Source organism: Apis florea, unplaced genomic scaffold, assembly GCF_048593485.1.
Source record: "Apis florea isolate Af1SG1 unplaced genomic scaffold, ASM4859348v1 contig_1789_pilon, whole genome shotgun sequence".
Classification (NCBI taxonomy): domain Eukaryota; kingdom Metazoa; phylum Arthropoda; class Insecta; order Hymenoptera; family Apidae; genus Apis; species Apis florea.
This window is the reverse complement of record NW_028256481.1, coordinates 674,937-695,713: the sequence shown is the minus strand read 5'-3', so window position 1 is coordinate 695,713 and position 20,777 is coordinate 674,937. Positions and strand designations below refer to the sequence as shown.

Here is a 20,777-nt window from a genome sequence, read left to right as displayed (position 1 = left end):
TAATCAGATTGTTTATATATAACAGGATTTTACATAACTTTTAATCGAATACACATATACGAAAGAATTTCACGAATTATTTTCTTTTAAATGTACAATTAAAAAATATTTTACAAAGATAATAATTACCTAATAATTTTTACATATCTTCAATTTATATATCAGGCATTTAATTATATATTCAAATTGAGATAAAAAAATATAACTAGTATTTCAAGTTTCTTCTTCTTCAAGTATAAAGTTCACTTTACATTCACATTAATTGTGAGATATCAATATTCAATTGACTCTTAATTTTCTTCGCGAGCTCAACTCAACTTTTATCCAATTTTCATCAATGGCGATCGTATTTCATTAGAAACTGCAATTTTGTTTGTCAATCATTTCTCGATTAATAATATAAACTTGCAAGACGACACCGACTTGGAAGAAACACCGATTAACGATAAAATACAACGAAGAAGAGGACATTAATTGGCCATCAACATTATATAATTCGATCGAGAATGTAATAGAAAATTAATCAAAACAAATTCAGCTCAAACACATCTCAAATGTACCAAACGTTTCGTTCGAATAACGAAAATTGATCTAGAATAATCGGACAATGAATTTTACTAAGATAAAAATCGTTCGTACAGTTACAACAACCAAATGAAATTTGTACAAAATTTCACTGCGGGCAAAAAAGGGGCAAGTATTCTCTAATTTGTTTGCCTATTTTATAAAAAGGGGGTTGCCTCGAGAAACACACCGCGACAGTATGCAGACGCGTATAAATACGAACGTGGGCGGCCATTCGAGAGGATACGCGCGCCATAGTGTTTTCCACCGTCTATTTTCGACAGAGGAGAACAGGAAGAGCCGTCTCTTTTCGCTCGTGCGCATGCTCGCCGAGCGTCGGTGTTCCAAGCCTGTCACGAATACACCGCTCTTCGTATTCGTTGTAAATACCGAATGCCGAATGCTCGCTACCGAAAATAATCACGCGAGGACGACGTCGCTGCGATTTCGGACCGCTTCTTCTTCCGCGGCCCTCCCGACACCGCCAAAAAATGCATTCCCAACGTGAACCTTCGAGATATTCCATCGTCCTCCTCCTCCCATCTTCCCTCGACGTTGCTTCGTGAACTCACGAGATATAATAAAATTCCGCTCGATTCCTGTGCGCGCGTGTTTAGATCAGACAAAATGAAGGATCTGTCGAGCATCTTTTCGTCGATCTGCCAGACATGTGAAATAGTAGGGAAATGGTTCACGATCCATCGACTGTTGAGCATAGTATAAGTGAGTCGGTTCTGCGGTAACGTGTTGCGAAGGAGAGATGTAGATAATGCAGCATAACTGTGTAATTTGTAAGTTATTGGTGATATTTAGTGATGCTACCCGTCCTGTGATGTGTTAAAGATGTTTAAAAATAAAATACAACGGGGAGAGTATATTACGTTTAAACACGTCGTTCTTTTCCGATTCCACGCGCGATTTAATTTAAAAATAAACAGATTCGAATAAACCTTTGTTGCACAGCGTTACATACTCGACCCTTATTTTGTCGAGGATTAAATGCGTCGAACGCATTAAATTTTGGCGCCGAAGGTGGCCTGCAAAAAGCTCTGAATCCGGAAAATTAAACCCCTCCCTATATATTTGGCGGATCGAGGGAGTGAATTTTCAATCGGAATCATACATGTCGTGGAGACGAGCACAGCCAGATGGCCGAGAACGAGAAATTGGGCGAGCAAGCGGGTCGGGGCCGTAACGGCGAACAAAGAGCGCAATCGAGGCCGGGTTCGAGGCGGAAAGCGGAGGAGAGCGAGCTGCCCGCGCCACCGCCGGACCCGTGGTTGGCCAATCTCTGGCTGGCCAATCCTCAGGCGGGGAGGAGGAACAGCCGGAGCCTGGACGAGGACGAGGACGTGATCGGCTACCTGACCGACGACCTCGGCTCGCTGCCGTTCGAGGGTCAAACGTCCGGCTGCCCGTCGAGAAATTCCGCCCTGGCTATTTCGAGCCTTTACGCGGAAGACGCGTTCGAGCATTTGGACCGGCTGTACGCGTTCGTGGACCAGATTCTCGAGCTGAGGGATCGCAACGCCAAGTTCTTCAGGCGCGTGAGGAATCTGGAACGGTTGAAGGTGTTGAGGGACGCGAACCACAAGTTGGAGAATGCCTTCGCGCGCGGGAACGGGGAGAGCGCCGCGTGCGAGGAGGACACCGGCTTCGCCGAGTCGCTGCTCGACGCTATGCTGTCCAACTGCAGGGACTCCCCGTTCCAGAGGAGGGGCGCCAGGTCGGGGTCGAGGCAGGCGAGGAACAAATTCGACGTGGACAACAAGCAAATCTCGCAGCTCGACGAGATCTCTGGAGCCGCGCCCAAGGTCTCCAAGTGGACCAGAGTTAAGGCCGCGTTCAAGTGGGAAAGGGCCTACACGAACGACACCGCCGAGAACGCGGATTCGAGCGCGCCACCCCTGATCGCCGCTAGGCACAGAAATCAAGACGTAGAGGCGAGAGACTCGACTTCGTCGCCTGTTAACGAGAATTGTAACGAGAAGGGGACGCCTGTCGCTCGAACATCCTCGCCCTCTTCGTCCAACGATGGATTTTACGATTGTAATCCTTTTCTTCTTCGTTTCGATGGAATGTATATTCGCTTTTTGATCATTGGACGATTAATCGTTTAAGCTATTAAATTATTCTATATTTTATCGGTATATACAATTAATAACTAATCGATTGTAAAAAGTTCAACGAATTTTTCTAGGCCGGAGAGCTGCAAGTACGAACCAAGTAGATTGCCAATCTTTAAAGAGAAGATCTAATAAAAAAGCGGATTTTGCAAATTGGCATAGCGAATCCCTCGATGATAATATTCTCATGGATACTTTGCAACCCCACGAGACAGGAGTAACAAATGAGGTAAATACCGAATGAAATTCTCCTGATTTTTTAACAAAACAAAGATTAAATTTGTTTCAATTATTGTATCACTTTATTCAGTTATATCAATTTACATATATATATATATATATATATATGTGTGTGTGTACTTTATACATATACATGCGATATTATATTAATGGAGATACTTTTACAAAATCGTTTAACAAAATTTTTACAGCGATAGATTCAACTTAACTCAAATTTTCCACGGGACGTTTACTCTCGTAATAATTATTGCGAAGACAACAATTCACCATTTTTCAATACTTATTCAAATATCACAACACGAATGTTTCTACAACTAGGCTGGCCAAGGGAAGCCTTTAATACGTATCACGTCGGACAAGAGTCACGGGGGTAAGACAGACGAGAAGGATGAAGGAGAATCGATATCAAAGAGATCAACACCGACATTAACGATTGCAATACCTTCGCACGAGGAGGATATCAGATACACATCGTCCCCTGAATCGAGCTCACCGCTCTTTTTCAACGCGAACGCCTCTGCCGGAAATTCTCCGCAACATAGGAAGACGTATCGAGACCAATCTGCGAAGAACGATTTTAAACGACAGGTTAGTAAGATTTCTTCTTTCTCTTATTGTGAGTCTCTCGTGTTAAAGACTAGGCAAATTATCTAGGCGTCTTCTCTATATTATAAAATAAAAATTTTCACTCACTTTAAAAAAGAAGAGAGAGAGAGGAAAAAAAGATTGAAAAACGTGAATTCGACGATTAAAAGTAGGATTAATAGCGATAAGTTAAGATTTAATTTTCTTCTTCAACGTTTGAATCATTGTGCACAGAGTATGACTTTTTTTTTTCTTTTTTTTTAATTCTGATCGCATTATTTATTTTCCCTTACTTTTCTATCACATTCTCGATAAAAGTACATTTTACAGGACACCCTATATATGTTGAATTCTTTACAAACTATTACACCTTGGATCTTTCTTTGCGCGTGGTGGATGCATACAAAAAAAGAAGTCGCGTAACAATTGATTTGTTGTTAACAAAAATTAAAATTTAAAACATAGATGCGTATATAATTGATAAAAGAAAAATTGATGTGTTGAAGAAATGAAGAAAGAAATATTTTCTTAGAATTATCTCGAGTTAAAATTTGCTTTGCAAAGAAAAAAAAAAAAAAAAAAGAAAGAAAAAGAGGTTCAGGTGTATTTTAAACTTTGTTCGTGAACTAGCTTCTAAATTAAATTTCACACTTTCGTTCCAATGCGTAGCAATCGTACGGTGGAGAAACATTGATGTCGAAGATGCAGAGGCAAGACTCGAAATGGAACAAGGTCAGACGAGCATTTCTAACGAATTCAACCCCAAACGTGCCATCGAACCTCAACGTTCCCAGACAGACGCTCTTTCAAGATGGTAATTAACAAACGAAACGACAATTACTCACGCCACTATATATTCCTCTTTTAAAAATTTAACGCGATCCTCCTTTCTTCCCGTTTTTAACGCTCAAAACGCAATTGTTCAAATGGGTCAAAAGTTTTTCGCTATCCTTCCGACACCTTCGCGAGATACAGTGCAAAGTCGCTTTGTGATAGTCCAAAGTTTCCCGTTTCAACGATTCCATTTCGTTCAAGCTGTTTTGCGCATTATGCGACGCTTTGTCCAATATCTTGGTCGCGTATTTCGTATTCTCGTCGATGCATTTCGCCAATGACTCGGCAGTTTTACACTTTTTACACGAGAATATCAGGGACTTGGCTCGGTCGATACAAACTGACACGTCGCGCTCTAGCTTATCGACGATCTCTATCATCCGATTTATTTGAGGGATCGAGTTCTGTTCCACGTCGTTGAAAGCTTGATGGACCTTGTTGCTCAAATACATCGCAGATTTCCTTTTATGGGAGCCGAACATTGGATCCAGGGCTAGCAACTTTTGAAGCGTTTTTTTTATATCCTGCAATATCCCTTGCAACATCACCTGCTCGTTCTTCTTGCTCGATTCGATATCCCGCGCCAATTGATCTATCATAGTGCTCGATGTTCTCTGAATATTTTCCAAAAGATTTTCCGCTCGTTTCGTTATATCGTCGCATGCTTTGTGATACTCGTCGGTAATATTTTTTATATCGCACTGAAATTTGCAAGATTACGTTTAAAATATTCTGAAATGTCGATTTCATTTCGAATTGGGCAACTTTTATGATCAATTATTTTCAAATTAATATTTCACTTGTCAAACGTTTGATTATTTCAAATAATAATAATAGGAGATAAAAGATAAGAATACAAAAATTAATGATAACGATGATAAGTAGTTCCTGATATATAAGAAAAACTCAAATTTTATCTTGTTAGAAATGGAAATATGATTCTTGGAGATAAAAATTCCATTGCAGAGAAATCACATCCCTATATTTTTGTAACGAAATCAAATAACGAATATCCAATTATCAAATAGATATGAAAGTAATTTTCCTTTCAAATACATTATTTCAAATAATATTTTTTAAGATAAATCATACTTAAACTTATTATTTAGAATAAAGACTTATTCTAAAATCATCCAATATTGATTTGATCCTTGTGTCAATATCTAAATACTCTTAAAATTTCTTATTTTCTCGTAAAAAAAAAAAAAAAAAAAAAAAAATTCAATCAAATCGTTCTGTATATTTGACGTATTTGTTATATCGATTCTATTTCAAATTTGGAATTTTTATTATCGAAAGAACATTAATGGAATAAAAATTCTAATGCAAGAGTAGTGATAAGAATGTGAATGGAAAAATGAGATTTAAATTTTGACAATTTTGGATGACAATGGCATAAAAACGATTGAAAAAAAAAATAATGGATGAATGAAAGTGTTTCGTTACTTTCGGTGGAGATTGTGGCGAGTCTTTACATTCTTTTACTCGTTTTGGACATTTAGCAAGTTTCTTCTCGTATTCTTTACACGTTTCTTTGTGCGTTACTTTTTCTTTCCTAACATTTTTCAGATTTTTACACGCCTCCCTCCCGCATTGATTGTCACGTAATAAAAATTTAAAAATATTAGTGTGAATTCTTCGAGTAATAGGAACGATTAATTTTGTGGCCAACATGCCAAATTCGACATGCCATGGTACGAATGGGGAATACAGCAACTAATCGATTTTTCTTGCGACAAAAGAAAACACATGGTGTGCATTCAAGAAAATATATGCACAATGAAGTTTGAAATATATAAAAAAATTTCTAGTTATTTTCGAAAAATTACTTAGGGTTTTAGATTTTTAAAGAACTGGTTTCGAAGAATTTGAATTCTTCCAATGTATCCTGTAGTAAAATTTTCATTGTATTTATATTCGAATAAAATATTACTGTAAACGAAATTTAGAATTAATTTACTTCAACAAAGTTTTATGCTATAAATTCATTTAATTTTCTCTTCTTATATTTTTCTTCTCCTATTAGTTTTTACTGTATGAACAGTTTAATTCCGAATAAAAATTTAGTTGACAAAATGACTTCAGTACTTAAAAATTCTGAATGCTATCATGCTATCACAGCTATAGAAGAATATCCTAATAAGAAATGTCCCAATACTAAAATAAAAAATATGTTTTTGAGTGATGTAGAACAATTTTTTTCAACCAACTAATTCTTGGAGATACTATTAACGAAAAAATTATAATATAATAAACTAATGCTTTAAACATATATGTAATATATTGTGTACTACGTGTACGCATATCCTCAAAATTTTAAATATATTTTAAGTAACATTGACATTACTTTGAATATTCTGGATATTAAATCTAATTATTACTACTGAGAAAGCAAGTCAATAAATTCATTTCTCATTCGTCAGGTTTCGAAACTTCGATAAGCAGCAATTACGACAGCGTGGAAAATATGGAGAAAACGACACCTTCCAACACACCGTCGCAAGACACGAGGCAAGATTACCGCGCCCTCAGAGAGAAACTGGGCACCGAATTCCATCAGAAGCTGATCGAGTGGGAGCGTTTAAAAAATTTTCCACCTCGTGTTTCCAGCACGAAAGAAACCTCCTCGAATTTACCGAGCCCTCGAGAAAGCTTGCTATCGGAAGAAAGATTAGCACCCGAGTTCAGGAAGAAATTGCAAGACTGGAAACGCGCGAAAAAAATACGAAGAGGAAGTGCCCCGTTTGTGCTGCAGCAGAGGCTGAATAGGCGTCGTTTAACGGATTGGCAACTTTGGAGATCTCCTTTGAAAACCGAATTCAGGAATAAAGAAATCTTCAGTCTCGCTGGTGGTGAAAGCGGTGAGACCGCGAACGATGGGAGGACGCAAGTTTGTGACGATTACCCGAGAAAAATGGAATCTTGGAAGAGAACGAACGAGAGTAATTGCGATGCGAAAAGTCAAACGCGAGCCAAGTCACATCAACTTGGGATTGCATCTGGAATCGACGAAAGCGAGTTTCTCGCTTTGGAAAGATTACTGTCGCTTTTCAACAATAACGCGAGTAAGGAGAGACGAGAGAGTGATGTTCAACAATTGGACGAGTGCTTCGATGGGGATGCAAGGTAAGATGCATGTGTGTGATTGTTAATCCATATAGAAATTATTCCAAAAATTGTAAAATAATGAAAATTTACGAAGGGATATAAACAAGAATAGAAATTAATGGAAAAAGAATAAAGATAGATTAAAAATTAAATGAAACTAGCATAGACAAGAAAAGCATATAATAGGAGAAGGATAATAAGAAATGACTGCCAGCACTACTTTGTAGGAGTAGGAGACATCTTTTCAAAGCAGGATAAGGTAGAGCAAAAATTGAGGATCAGCGTCATCTCTTGAGTACTTTTAAAACTTACTTAGTATTTGAAAGAAATGTTTTCAGTGCTCAAGAAATGGCGCTGATGGTTTATTCTTACTATATCTGCTGTTACTATCTTATGAGAATAAATAGTAATAAGTAATATGAGAAATTTATCCTTAATTAATGAATTTTCTATCTACAAAAAATATAATTGGCCAATTATATTTCAAGTTTACATTATTTTTTATAAAATATATAATTGTACCACTATATTAGAAGAAATATGATTATATATTAAAGAGTAATAATTTCCAAAAAATAGCTCTCATTATATCATATTGCCTTATCCTGCTTTTGAAAAGAAAATTTATTTATTTTCAAATTAATTCTCTCTTTAGCAAAATAATCAAAGATTTATTGCAAACTTATACTAAAAAAAGGAATCAACTTACCTTTTTATATCTTCATATTTCCATCATGAAAATTAAAAATAATTGATAATTTGTCCATGATGACTGAATAATGGGCCAGCATGCATTGGCCAGACAACACAACAACAATAATTACTACGTATTATTAAAACGAGCACAGTGACAAAGTAGTAACAATGACTTCCCATTCTTTGGACCTAAAAAGAATCCAAAAGATGAGAAACCATTCGTTGCAGCCCTCTTCGCGACAGTTTGTCGGGCCTCTTCGGTCTTCTTTCTTCGGGCGCAATACCCGCTGAAACTTAAATCTAGGCTCGGGATTCCCTAATTGCGAAAACGCGCCTACTCAGAGATCAGAGACTGTGACAACTTGCCCGGCCCTACCTACTTATAGTTAACAGGCATACCAGAAGTATACTACCTATCCTACCTAACTCTATATTTAAAAAAAATGGCAAAACAGGCACACCAACACATTCATTCTACGAATCTCACTCATAACACTCGGGCGCAAAAAGCCTACACTAGGGAAAGCGTCCCGGGACGCCTCCGACACCCGAGCTTGGCACGCTACACGCATACTCTAACTTTACGTACCATTTTTTCCTGAAATCGACTGACGACGGCTGGTGACCATTGCGTGAAAAAGATAATAAAGTTTTGTGTATATGTTGATATTTTAATTGTAAATAATATTCATTGAAAAAAATATACACGTTCCGAACGAATCATGTTATTTAAATAACGTGAATAATATCATTTTATTATAATTTAAGTAAGCAGGATTAATAATTGAAACGACGCAATTCCACAGCCTAACCAAACACACACAATGTGGAAAATACGTCGTGCACGATACACTAACACATCGTCAATCGCTGAGAAATTATGTTATGAACTAGGGTCGTCATACCTATCGCCTTTCTCTCACTCAAGTAGCACCTGGGCACGTGAGTGAGATCCTGACAATTGGCATGGAAAGGGTTAAATCTGAAAATCCTGAGCTAGAAAGATATATTAGACAAATATTCTATATCTAATCGAGCTAATCAACTTTGATTTTGTATCGTTTGATCAATATCTCAAATTTTATTGTAAATTTTATTTAGAGTCTACTTTATATTTTACTTTTTTATCAATGTAATATATTGTTGAAATTTTATAAATAAGAATTATTAATTAAAAAAGAATGTATATATATATATATTAAAAAATGCAATGAATTGATTTTAAAAATGTTAAATATTAATGAAAATAGCCTCAGGCGACTTTTTTATCAAAGCACATTTTTGAAAATATGAAAGAATTATTCATAATTTGTAACTTTGATTTCAAAATCTGCCTGTCGCGAAGTGTCTTCTTGTACATAATATTTCATATTTTTAGACGAGAGAAATACAATTATTATCTTTACTATCTTGAGAATCAAACAACATGTTTAGAATATTACCATAAAGAAAAAGATAAGAATAAAAATGATTTATTATCACATTATTTATCATTTATTCGAATATTCATATCTAATCCATGCACGAATATTTAAATAGTTAATATTTGCAAATATCTCTAATGAATATACTCTAATAGATTTCAATAAATCAATTTGATCAAATCAAAAACTCACTAATATTTAAAAACGCGGTGTACAAGAAAACCTAGCCTAAACTAATAAATAAAACACAGAAAAAGAAAATGTTACTACTCACGGGTATAATAAATACCCGCGGTCACTGTGCTCGTGCAAAATTCTACGTATACAACCAGTCACCCGTGTCGATTCGGACCTTTCATCCTACGACATGATTGAATGACCGGAGGAATCAAAATGCATGCGACTCACCATAGATGCAAAGAATCGCCATAAATTTCGTAATCCATGTAATCAAGTAACCAATGTAATCATGAAGTCGTCGTCAAGTAGAGGAAAATGAAAACTATAATAAAAAATGAAATATTGTAATGTAAAATGATATATATAATGATTGTTTAAAAAATTAAAGTGAGAAAAATTGATGGAAAATATATGAAGATAGTTACCTTTTCTAATGATGGATAATCGCCTTATGCTTTCGAAGCACTGATTCTAATGAACCGAATATTTAAAAAAAAAAATAAAAATAAAAGACTACTATTTGATTTATAATCGAACAAACACTGATTCTAATTTCGCGAGTGAATATTATAAATTAACTGAATTAGAATAGTTATATTTTAAAAAGTACTATTACGAAGTAAACACTGACTCTATTGACCGCATTGCACGCGGTTACAAAATTTCTCTGAAAATAAAATTATAATTAATTAGAGAATAAAATAAAAAAAGAAAAAATATAATTTAAAATAAATAAAATGTAATTTGATATATTGATATATTATGAATTACTTAACAAGGATAAATAATAAAATATATCTTTTTATTTCTGATTAAATGTTACTATAAAAAATTACCATTAGATTATTCTTCATGTCCATTGAAGAGTGAACACGTAAAAACGTTCATTATGGCATCCATATTGAATTTTTTTCTCTTGATAGTTCTATCAACTGCCACTCAACTTCTAAAATTTTTAAAATAAGTATAAAATTGTTAAAATATATAAAATTAGAACTAATTGTATTATAAAACAAGATAATAATTAAATTGGAATCCTATTTTTGAAGCTCAAAACGCAAAATATAGGTGATTTTAACGATAAATAAATTAATAAAAAGAAAATAAATTATTTCTTAAAAAATTACAAATTATAACAATATTTAATCAATTATCGAATAATGTGTATTAATTAAATAATAATAAACGAAAAATAAGATAATAATTATGAAAATAAGTATTATAAGATAAATTAATTACGCACCTGAAATAAAGCAGCTAACGCCATGACTTTTTAATAAAACTGCGATATTCTGCGCCACGATTTCAACGACCAACGGTTTTCTCGATATATCGATAAAAAGTCGAAGCATGTCGAGAATGATATGACGCCAACGATCATTTTTCCGAAAAAGCTATATTGGAAAAAATATTTTCTATCTTAAACATAATATCCAAACAAATACAAAAATATATTGTCAATTTTCTGAAAATTGAATTATAAAAAAATTCTCAATCTTTAGCGTAAAATCAAAACAAATAATTTGAGTTCAACGCAACGATAAATGCATTTAAGAAAAAAATATTTCACTTTTACTTCCATACAAATGAAAATAAATAAAGACAAAAGAAACTTATAGTAATTATTGTATGTTTTTTATTAAAATAAGACAAATCTTACCATATTTGGATGAAAGTCATTACATGTGCATAACCTATTGCACTTTCGAAGCCATTCCAATAATTAAATGATAATCTATACACATAAAAGCAAATGTATAAAATGAAAATAATATTGAAATAAAGTAATAATAATTAAATTCAAGTCCGATTTCAAATGTTAACACGAACTACCGGTAACTGTAACTATTAGATGCACGAACAAATGAAGAACGACAAAAAAGTTCAAAAGTTAATTCAATATTGATAACAACTTGATGATTAAACACATACGTTTCAATTAAACAATAGCACTATACACATAATAATCTAAAAATTATACAATAATATCAAATTTCACATAAAACACTTGTATATCTCTATGCCGGTGTAACGTACTCTCTTCCTACGATTCTTGACAGCAAACTGACGCCATACATATGATTTGTCTAACCGTTGAATCTTAGGAGCTTTTTGATTGGCTGGAGCAATGGAGAATTTATTCACTTTAGTCGCGCGAAAATTAAAATACAACATAATGTATTTTAACTGTTAATTTCTATACATCAAAATCATACAAAAACATGTTAATTAAAAATATAATAAGAATAGATTATTACAATTAATTATATTATTACAATTATTAATTATATAATTACAATTATTACAATTAATTTAATATTGAAATTATTCAAATTAGAAATATTAAAACATGATAAACATTTAAAATAAAAATTAATCAAATTTAAAAAAAATATAATATGAAAAAAAAGTCAATATAAAATATGCTTCAATTAATTCACATGGAAAATATGATGAAGAAAGACAAATATTAAATTAAAAAAGAGACTGAAAAATAAATAAAAGAGTTTATATGAAAATTATATTAAATAAAATACAATATATTAAATAAAATTAATTTTGAAAAAGCATTGTACATTAAGTCTATATCTTATTTATGATATTAGTTTCATTTATAGCTCTCTGATTCCATAATTTTTAATTTATCTTTGTTCTTTTAATATATATAATATAAAATATTAAATTTCATAGATAGAATAGAAGTATTGGAAAAACTAGGGACAGAGAATTTCATGAACAAACAAAAAAAAAAAAAAAAATTAGTAAATTAAATGAAATTCCTTTGCATGGGAATCCACAATATTAAAAAACAAACTTCGAATATATAAATGAAAAAAATTTTAAGTAAAAAATATTGATCTTTAACGGAATAAATCAATATTAAAATGTACAAATGAAAGTTAAATGAAAAATTATTTATAAATTATCAATAGTTCCAAATATTAGAGAAAAAAAAATCTAATATAATTTTATTTAAGATCGTATGCCGATGGAACACAAAATTTAAATGACACCAACGAAGTTTTCGTTCGAACATCTGTTGGATCTTACCGATTCGAAGGTATTTCACGAGAATTCACAAGGAAACTGTACGACTGGGAACAATATCGTGGAATATCACCGACGTCTTCGACCTTCCGCCTTTTAGGACCTTCTTACATACCATTTTTAAGACAGACAACTATGGAAACATCGACGGATAATTCACCGATAACAAGTAAGATTCTAAATTTACTTAATCATCGAATAAAAAATATTCTACGTGATTTAAGTGACAAATCATTTAGAAGTTGGAAGCGACGAACCGATATCGTTCAAAGTCTGCTCTTTGAAGAGGTCGAAATCTGTCGGCAATGTGGTCGAGCAAAATGATCGAAATGAACTTTTCATACGCCGTTCGAACAGTCTACAATCATTGGACCATCTCACGAACAGGTTAAAAGATGCTGATCGCATAGATGTTTTACAAGAATCAAGTAAGTATTTAATTCCATTAATTCACGTGGAAAATATTTAAATATGTATCTATACATTCTAGTATTAAGAAAAATCCATCATTGATTTTACTTTTCATTTCATACTTCATTTCTAGTCGATCCTCAAAGATCAGAGGACATAGTCGAAGACATAATGGACGATTCGGAACCGGAAGCAATGATCGTGGACATCGAAGACGTGATCGAAGAAACTGCGAGCCCCCTGGAAAGGGTGCAACCACACCAAACACCCGTGTACTCGGTTGCAGCGAGCGAAACGACGAGTATCGCGGTACCATTGGGAACTGTTACATCTAGTCACGAACCATCGCCGGTATTCTTGATAGAAATAGAGGAAAATTCGGATTCGAAACGGTGGGAGTCGAAAAAGTGGAATCAAAGGAAAAGTGTCTCGAGCGAAGACAGTTTGAGCCTGGAGCAATCCGAAATGGCGAAATCTTGGGAGAGAAACTCTTCGAGTAACGTGGATTCGGAGCATTGGTCCTCTGCAAGCTCGTGGAGCAAGAGGGAAACGTTTGATGCGAAGGAGAACGTTGATAATTTGGATCGGGAATTGGACAAAGATTCGGTGAAATCGAACAGCTCGATTTATTCGACCGATGTGGATACGGAATTTAACGTTGTAAACGAAGGAAAGGATCAAGTTAATTTCGAGAGGTAAAGTCATTCACGAAAATCTTTTTTCGTCTTGTAACATTTATTAAAATAAAACGTTGTTAAATATTCTTACAGTATTTGTTAAAATAATTATAATAAATAATTATTGATATTAAAATTTTCAAGATCCAATTTCCAAGTATAAAATTTATTAATTTGTTCGCATCATGATATATAATTTATTTTATTAGATAACTGTGCAATATGAAATGAAAAAAAAAAAAATATTTTAAAGAATTAATTTTAAGCTCTATTTCTAGAGAAGATGTTCCTGTAACATTACCTGAAAAGGAAGATGGACTTGAAAGGAATCTGAAGGAATCCGATGGTAAGTTCAACAATATCAAATTTCTGTAAGGTTCAAAGATTGGTCATGAAAGTAGAGTAAAAAATTCTTTTTTGTAAAAAAGAACGAAAACAAAGCTATATCAATAAATGAAATCTTGAAATCTCGTTTGAATAATTTTAGAAAATTTTCTATTAAATTTTAAATGATCAAAAATCCGATAATTTGTCCAAAAATTATTATAATATTTAAATTTAGATTTTTCGAAAAAAAAAAAAAATATCTTCAGAAATAACTTTTATCATAGCACAATCAAAAGTAGCGATCTGTCGATACAACCAAGAGTTATCGATTGAGAAGGAACAAGGATACGATTACCAACAGATAGAAGAGGATGAAAACATCGATGATGAAAAAAATCTTGCTGAAACTACTACTAAATCCAACAATGAGTATGAAGAAATAATCGTGACCAATTCTTTTACGAATTTGCAGTCAATGGAAAATTATAACGATGAAACGGCTAAAAATTTATTGAAAACATCGATTAATTGTAAATTAGGTATGTTATAATTATTTAAATATCATAATTGATTAGGATCTATATCGAAAACGATCCTTGTCAATTTCTTCAATGTTTCAAAATTAATAATTTTTCATCAATAAATCTATATTCTTTTTTTAAAAAAAACATTCATTGCGTACTGTTGCACAGTACTACAAGTGTTATAAAGAAAAGTGACATCACAAAAAAGTTATATTTAATTCAAATCATGAAGTTGTAATGAATTTCATATTTGAAATTAAACAAGGCTCGTTTTTATTACAGCATGTATTAAATTTTATTTATAAACGTAAAAATAATAAAAAACATTCATAAAAATACATTTTCCCAATATTGTTCTATAGTTTAATTATAAATTTCTGAGTCTTTAACGTTTTGATATATCCATGAAAAATCATACAGATTCTTCCATTATAATTCAATAATATCTTTACTCGAAAGTTTAACAATTTTCAAATATTCTAATTATTTCTAGAGCAAGCCAAATTTGCAACACGTGACGTAGATCGTTTCTACACCAATCAAGATCAAAAAAATTCCAAAAAAGCTGAAGAAATTTATACCGTAATCAGGGATGACACCGTTCATCGAGACTTATCCAAAATAGAATTAGACACGAATCGTTACGATTCATCCAAACCGTGCATCAATTATCCAATCTACGAAAAAGAGAACGATCGTTTCAAAGAAGCAACGAGAAGTTCACAATCCGTCGAAAGAAAGAAATGGCAAGAATATCGTAACCCCGAGCCTGCTTCGTCTTCCATGTTATCGTGCACCTCGAATCCCTCCTCGTTCGAACGTCATCGTGAGCCAACTATTCAAACAACTGCGTACACGGTAGCGCCATCTCGCGACCAACGTTGCTTCGAGAGAATCGTCATCAACGAAGAAACTCTGAACAAAATAGTGGTACCCACGGCAACGGGCTGCGTGGAGAAAGCAAGTACCTCGAGATCGCCGATAGAGCGAGCGCCAATTGAATATCGATCGAGCAACGATCATCACGTTCCAGTCAATCGAGAAACAAGTATTAAAAAGCAAATCTCCAATTCACCGACTCGAAACGTTTTCATCAGGACGAAACGTATAATATTCTCTCCGTTCCGACGTTCGGAAGAGCACTCGTCTGGTAAAAAGGAGAACAACGGTAACGAGGATGATCGCGTGTTCTCTACGAAGAGCAAAAGCAAGTCGAGGTCGGGATCGCCCAAAGCGAACCGACAAGACGCCCTCTTGAGGATGTCTCTTTCGTTACCGTGGCCCCTTCGCCCATCCTCGAAGGATCGTGAGACGAGAGAAGCGACGAAAATCGAAGAGGAACGGGCGCCCGTTAAACAGAAGCAAAACTTCAAACGGTGCAAGTCTGTGGAGAGCTCGAGGAAATCGTCCATCGGCGACAACATATTCCAAACGAGGCGAGATAGAGGTTCGTCGATCGAATTGAAAAATTCTACGAACGAGAGAGAGAGTGTCTCGGTACAAACAGTTGCAAGTGAACGAGAAAATCGAGCTTCCTTTAGAGTCAGCTTGCCCAGCTTGAAAACTGAGGAGAAAACGAAAGAAAATTCTTCTTCCTCCTCCTCCTCCTCCTCTTCCTCCTCTTCCTCCTCTTCTTCCTCCACGTCTTCTTCGAGATTCGACCCACAATCTTCGGATCTTATCCACAAATTGACGATTCTGTCGAATGCAGTGGCGAGACGAGACGGCAGAACCAACACGATCTCCGAAGAATCGTCCCTCGTCGAATCACATTCGTTAAAGGTGCGACGAGCGAAAGAGGATTTCTTGTCTCGTCGAGGTGGTCCGCTTTGCCATTCCATGTTGGAGCCTTCATCCGTCAAACGGGAGGGTTCGCCAAGAACGTTGGTCCATTTCTACGAGCAGATCTCGGAAAATCAAGAAAGAATGGCAAGCGGGGAGCAGATATCGAGTGTAAATTGTGCCCCAAACTCGTTGTTAGACGCGTCGAATGAAAAGGAAGGGCAGCAACACGGGTTGGCAACCAAAGAGAAGAAGATGGAACATTTTTTGAACGATTACAACGAGTTGTCGAACGGTTCGCGACCCGATCGTGTTAAATCCGCCAGTGCTGGAATGATAAACGTGGATCCGGACACGTTCGTGCGTTTGACCGAAACCAGCCGGGGATGCGAGTCTCTTCCAAGATCGATCTCGAAGCAGCCTCAGCCGTTAGGATCGCTCGCGAAAATTGTTAATAAATTAAAGTTTACGAGATTGATACGTAGCAAGGATGCTCAGGAAGAGAATATGAGCACGATCTCGAAATTGTGCAGACAGAGTTTATTGATCGATGTTAGAAACGATTTTGACAAGTGTTGGGAGTCGAGCGATCGTGAGAAGGTTCCTAAAGCGGGTAGCGTTGAGAAGAATAAGAGAAACGAATGATTGTGATTGTTAAATTATAAATTTTGCAGTGAAACTTCCAGTATTCGAATTAGTAATTATATATGTATATTTTAATTATCATTTTTTTTTGTCGTATAAATCGTTCGATTGTGTTGATTTTATAAATAGCGAATAGTGAAAAATATCTGGATAAGATTTCGCAATTTTTATGGATCATCGTTCTTTCCATCTTCTATCAAGAGGATCGTAAAAGTAATTTATGGAGAATTGAATCGTAGAATTATTTGCGTGAGAAATTTTCCGATATATTTCAATTAGATATATAAAATATTGTATTATTATCTTATTATGTGTCTCGAAAAAAATTATCCTATAATATTTTTCGTTGTTATATATACAAAATAATTAGAAATATAATACTAGAGTATAGGGGACAAATGTTTGAATAATGGAGGTTCTACTGTATCGAATATAAGCAGTAATTGTCGATGAATAGTTGCGGTTACGGAAAAGATTTTAATAATTTTTTTAATAACGAAGTTAGAATAACTATGAGAAGTAAAAGAAAGAATACATAATTCTAATTAATTTTACAACGAAAACGAAACGACAATCGACCACCAATCCAACCACGACTCGAATCCGAAAAGCTGAAAAATTGCAATACAAAAACGTAACAAAATCCCAATTAATCATCGTCTCGGGCTTTAATCCAATTCCCAAGCAGCCCAAAACAAATAAACCGGTATTTCCCTATCCTACACGAGCACCGTCCCACATCATCTTAAAAACTTAAATGTAAACGAATCAGAGTAGTTGGAGAACAAGGGTAAACAAAAGGCCCAGGGGTCGTTCCCAAGTATTACCGGTGTTTGACGAAATGAAATTAATACCCCAGGGGTGGTCTCGAGTGGTGGTGCGCGTAGAAACTAAAAGTAAGCTCGTGTCGTGTGCGACCAATACCCGCCCCTCCTTCTCTTTCTCTTCTTCCTCCCCTCTCCATTTTAACTTTCCCATCCCTCTTCGAACGACCCCTTCGTCTAAGCGTTACACCTCTCTCTCTTTCTCGAGCACGAAACACTCGACGATCGCATTAAGCGGATTTCGTCCGATCGACGAAGCGGTCGAACAAACAAATCGGTCGAACGGGCGCGTTTCGTTTCGTTTCGTGGACGATTGTGAGCGGCCATTGTGCCATCGCGCCGGCGAAGAATAGGCCCGCCTCGGGAAGAGTTTTGATTTATAACGAGTTTAAGCCGACCCAGATCACTGCTGGGATATCCGCTCTCCTTCCTCCCCTGCGAGATCTCGTTTTCCCGTTTTCTCGCATTCGTTCGAATGACTGTGTGAAATTTTGTTTATTGCTGTTGTAAAGCTCAAGATTGCGTCACGATTCTTACCATCTGTTCGAGATATTAATATTTTTAACTTAAGCTTTAACTAAGAAATTAAAAATTTAAAATACAGTGAACGATCAAAACGATCAAAATTTTATTCATTTTATAAAAAATAAATTGGATAAATTCTTTCTCGATCCTTCGATTTTAAAGCTTCTTTATACGTTTCTCTTCCAAAATATTTCAATCATCCCCCAATTTAAAACTCTCTTTATCTCAGAAATCGGAAAAGCGAGCAGCATAATTAAGAGGTTCAAAAGAATCGACTTCCTCCAATCGATTGAATTATCCAACTATCGAACACTCAACAACGAAGATTCCTCGATCCTCCCAAAATTCCAATTCCTGTCGCGTGGCTATTGTTGCTCTTCCCTCCTCTGTGTTACATACGTTCCCACACCACCAGGAATTCAATATGCATCCTCGAACGAAGGGAAAGGAACGATCTCGAGGCAAACTCTCGATAAAAATCGCGCGACATCTTCCTCCTCCGTTTCTGAGGAGGTATCTCGGGCCTCGAAGTTTTCGTGAAGAGGGGAAAAAAAAAAAAAAAAAAAAAAAAAATAGAAGGAAATAAAGGAAAGGAAGGAAGAAGAGGAATCTCTTAGACGAGAGAACGTAAATATTGTTCAAAGCAATTAATTCTCCGGCGGGCTACCACCTTCGCTTTGTCAGAGGGGTTCGCCTTGGCAAAGAGGGAAGCTTGGAAATGCCAGCCAGCAATGACCAGTGGCCACTGTCGTCAAAATGTTGGAAGGGAGGGGTTGGAACGAGGAAGATAAAAGACAAACCGCCGCCTCTTAGTCGTTGTCTGATCGTGGAGATTGCTTTATTTGAGCGCATTTAGCGATCGGGATCGAGAAATCCCTGGCCGAATATTTTGTCCCGGCTACCGGTGGGGGGAGGGGAGAGGCGTAACGCATTAAGCATCAAAATAATGTAATCTGCCGGCTGGGATCGGGCGATAAATGTAATCGAAATTTGTCGGCCAGAGTTTGCATATTATTCACCTGTGCGCCCTTCCCCCCCTCCCCCTCCCCTTTGTGTTTCGAGATTGATCGAATTGATCTTCAATTTGGGCGGGGCTGCCGAATTTTGCAAATCTGTTTGTTCGTCTACTCGTCGAAGCGTGAGCGATTGTTAGAATAAAAATAAAGAATTTTAATGAATTTCTATTTCTATTTCTATTAAAAGTGTTATAAAATAATTTTCGTTTTTCTCGATTGGAGAAGAGTTTTCCTCACACCTTGTAAAAATTTTATCTTGTAGATATTCACGAATTTACGATTACTCTCTTTTATTGGAGAAGAGTTTTCTTTCTCCCTGTAAAAATAAAGAATTTTAATGAATTTTATCTTATCGCGATGCCTTTTTATGCTTTTATCTCACTTTAATCCTTTATAACTTTTCTTATAAGGAACTTTCTTTATTGTCACTTTATGTCGTTATGTTACTTAAATTAAATTAAATCAAAATCGATATAATATACAGCAACACGAGAAACATTTGAAGATAAAGAAGATATCTATTTATGCAATCCACTGTACTCGAAAAATTATTTCGAGCACATAAATCAATGGGATCTCCAACTCGTCCGCGTGACAAACTTGTGCGATTCAACGTAGAAGCATGATTTATTCAAGAGTTCGGTCTTCTTCAACTCGGCCTAAATCATAATATTCATTGATTCGAAACGAGAGGTCAAGCTGCATATATGAATTCGAAAGTAATAATAAACGAAAAATAAGCGGGAAGCGACAGGTGATCAAAAGAATCGAAATTTTCGAAAACGGGAGAAGGAAAAGAAAAAATAATTAAGTAAGCATAATTTGATTATTGCCAAAAGAAATGCATTATATTTATTGCTAAATACAACAATACGAAAATATTCCAATTGTTATAACATATCCTTTCATAAACGTTCAATAAATAATTATATTCGTCGAATAGATATACTCAAATCTTAATTATCATATTAAAGCGTTCCATTTATACTTTTTTGCCAGATAACCTTTTGCTATTAAAATGCTATTAATCCTTTCCTTATGTCTTACTTACGTCGCCATCCTACATTTTACTATTATACACATATTCACATATGGCAAATATACGTATAATATAATTATATCCTTACTACTTGATTGATAACCTCCTTAAACATAAAGTGCAAAATAATATTTAACGTAGATGCCTGTACGTCGAATCGCTTATACGTGTTCCCTTTTCACTTATGATCTAAACAAAAATC

The 20,777-nt window shown here is 35.0% G+C and overlaps 2 protein-coding genes across 3 annotated transcripts; one reads left to right on the top strand and one right to left on the bottom strand.

Annotated features, from left to right (window-relative positions):
- The first annotated feature begins 937 nt into the window (after positions 1-937).
- LOC100871194 (uncharacterized) lies at positions 938-18,666 on the top strand. Its single transcript, XM_012489442.3, has 11 exons — positions 938-2,613; positions 2,765-2,919; positions 3,249-3,518; positions 4,185-4,329; positions 6,773-7,475; positions 12,736-12,974; positions 13,045-13,233; positions 13,350-13,911; positions 14,172-14,239; positions 14,505-14,759; positions 15,238-18,666. The coding sequence occupies exons 1-11, from the start codon at positions 1,713-1,715 to the stop codon at positions 17,169-17,171; spliced, it is 5,421 nt and encodes a 1,806-aa protein (XP_012344896.3). The 5' UTR covers positions 938-1,712; the 3' UTR covers positions 17,172-18,666.
- LOC116414810 (uncharacterized) lies at positions 2,970-6,287 on the bottom strand. Of its 2 annotated transcripts, XM_086911591.1 has the most exons (3): positions 5,796-6,287; positions 4,361-5,050; positions 2,970-3,492 (listed from the first exon to the last, which is right to left on the bottom strand). In XM_086911591.1, exons 1-2 carry the CDS (start codon positions 6,021-6,023, stop codon positions 4,388-4,390), a joined length of 891 nt encoding a protein of 296 aa, XP_086767717.1. In that variant the 5' UTR covers positions 6,024-6,287; the 3' UTR covers positions 2,970-3,492; positions 4,361-4,387. The 2 variants fall into 2 exon arrangements, with proteins under 2 accessions (XP_086767717.1, XP_086767712.1); XM_086911586.1 differs by having other exon boundaries at positions 2,970-5,050.
- Positions 18,667-20,777: the final 2,111 nt, after the last annotated feature.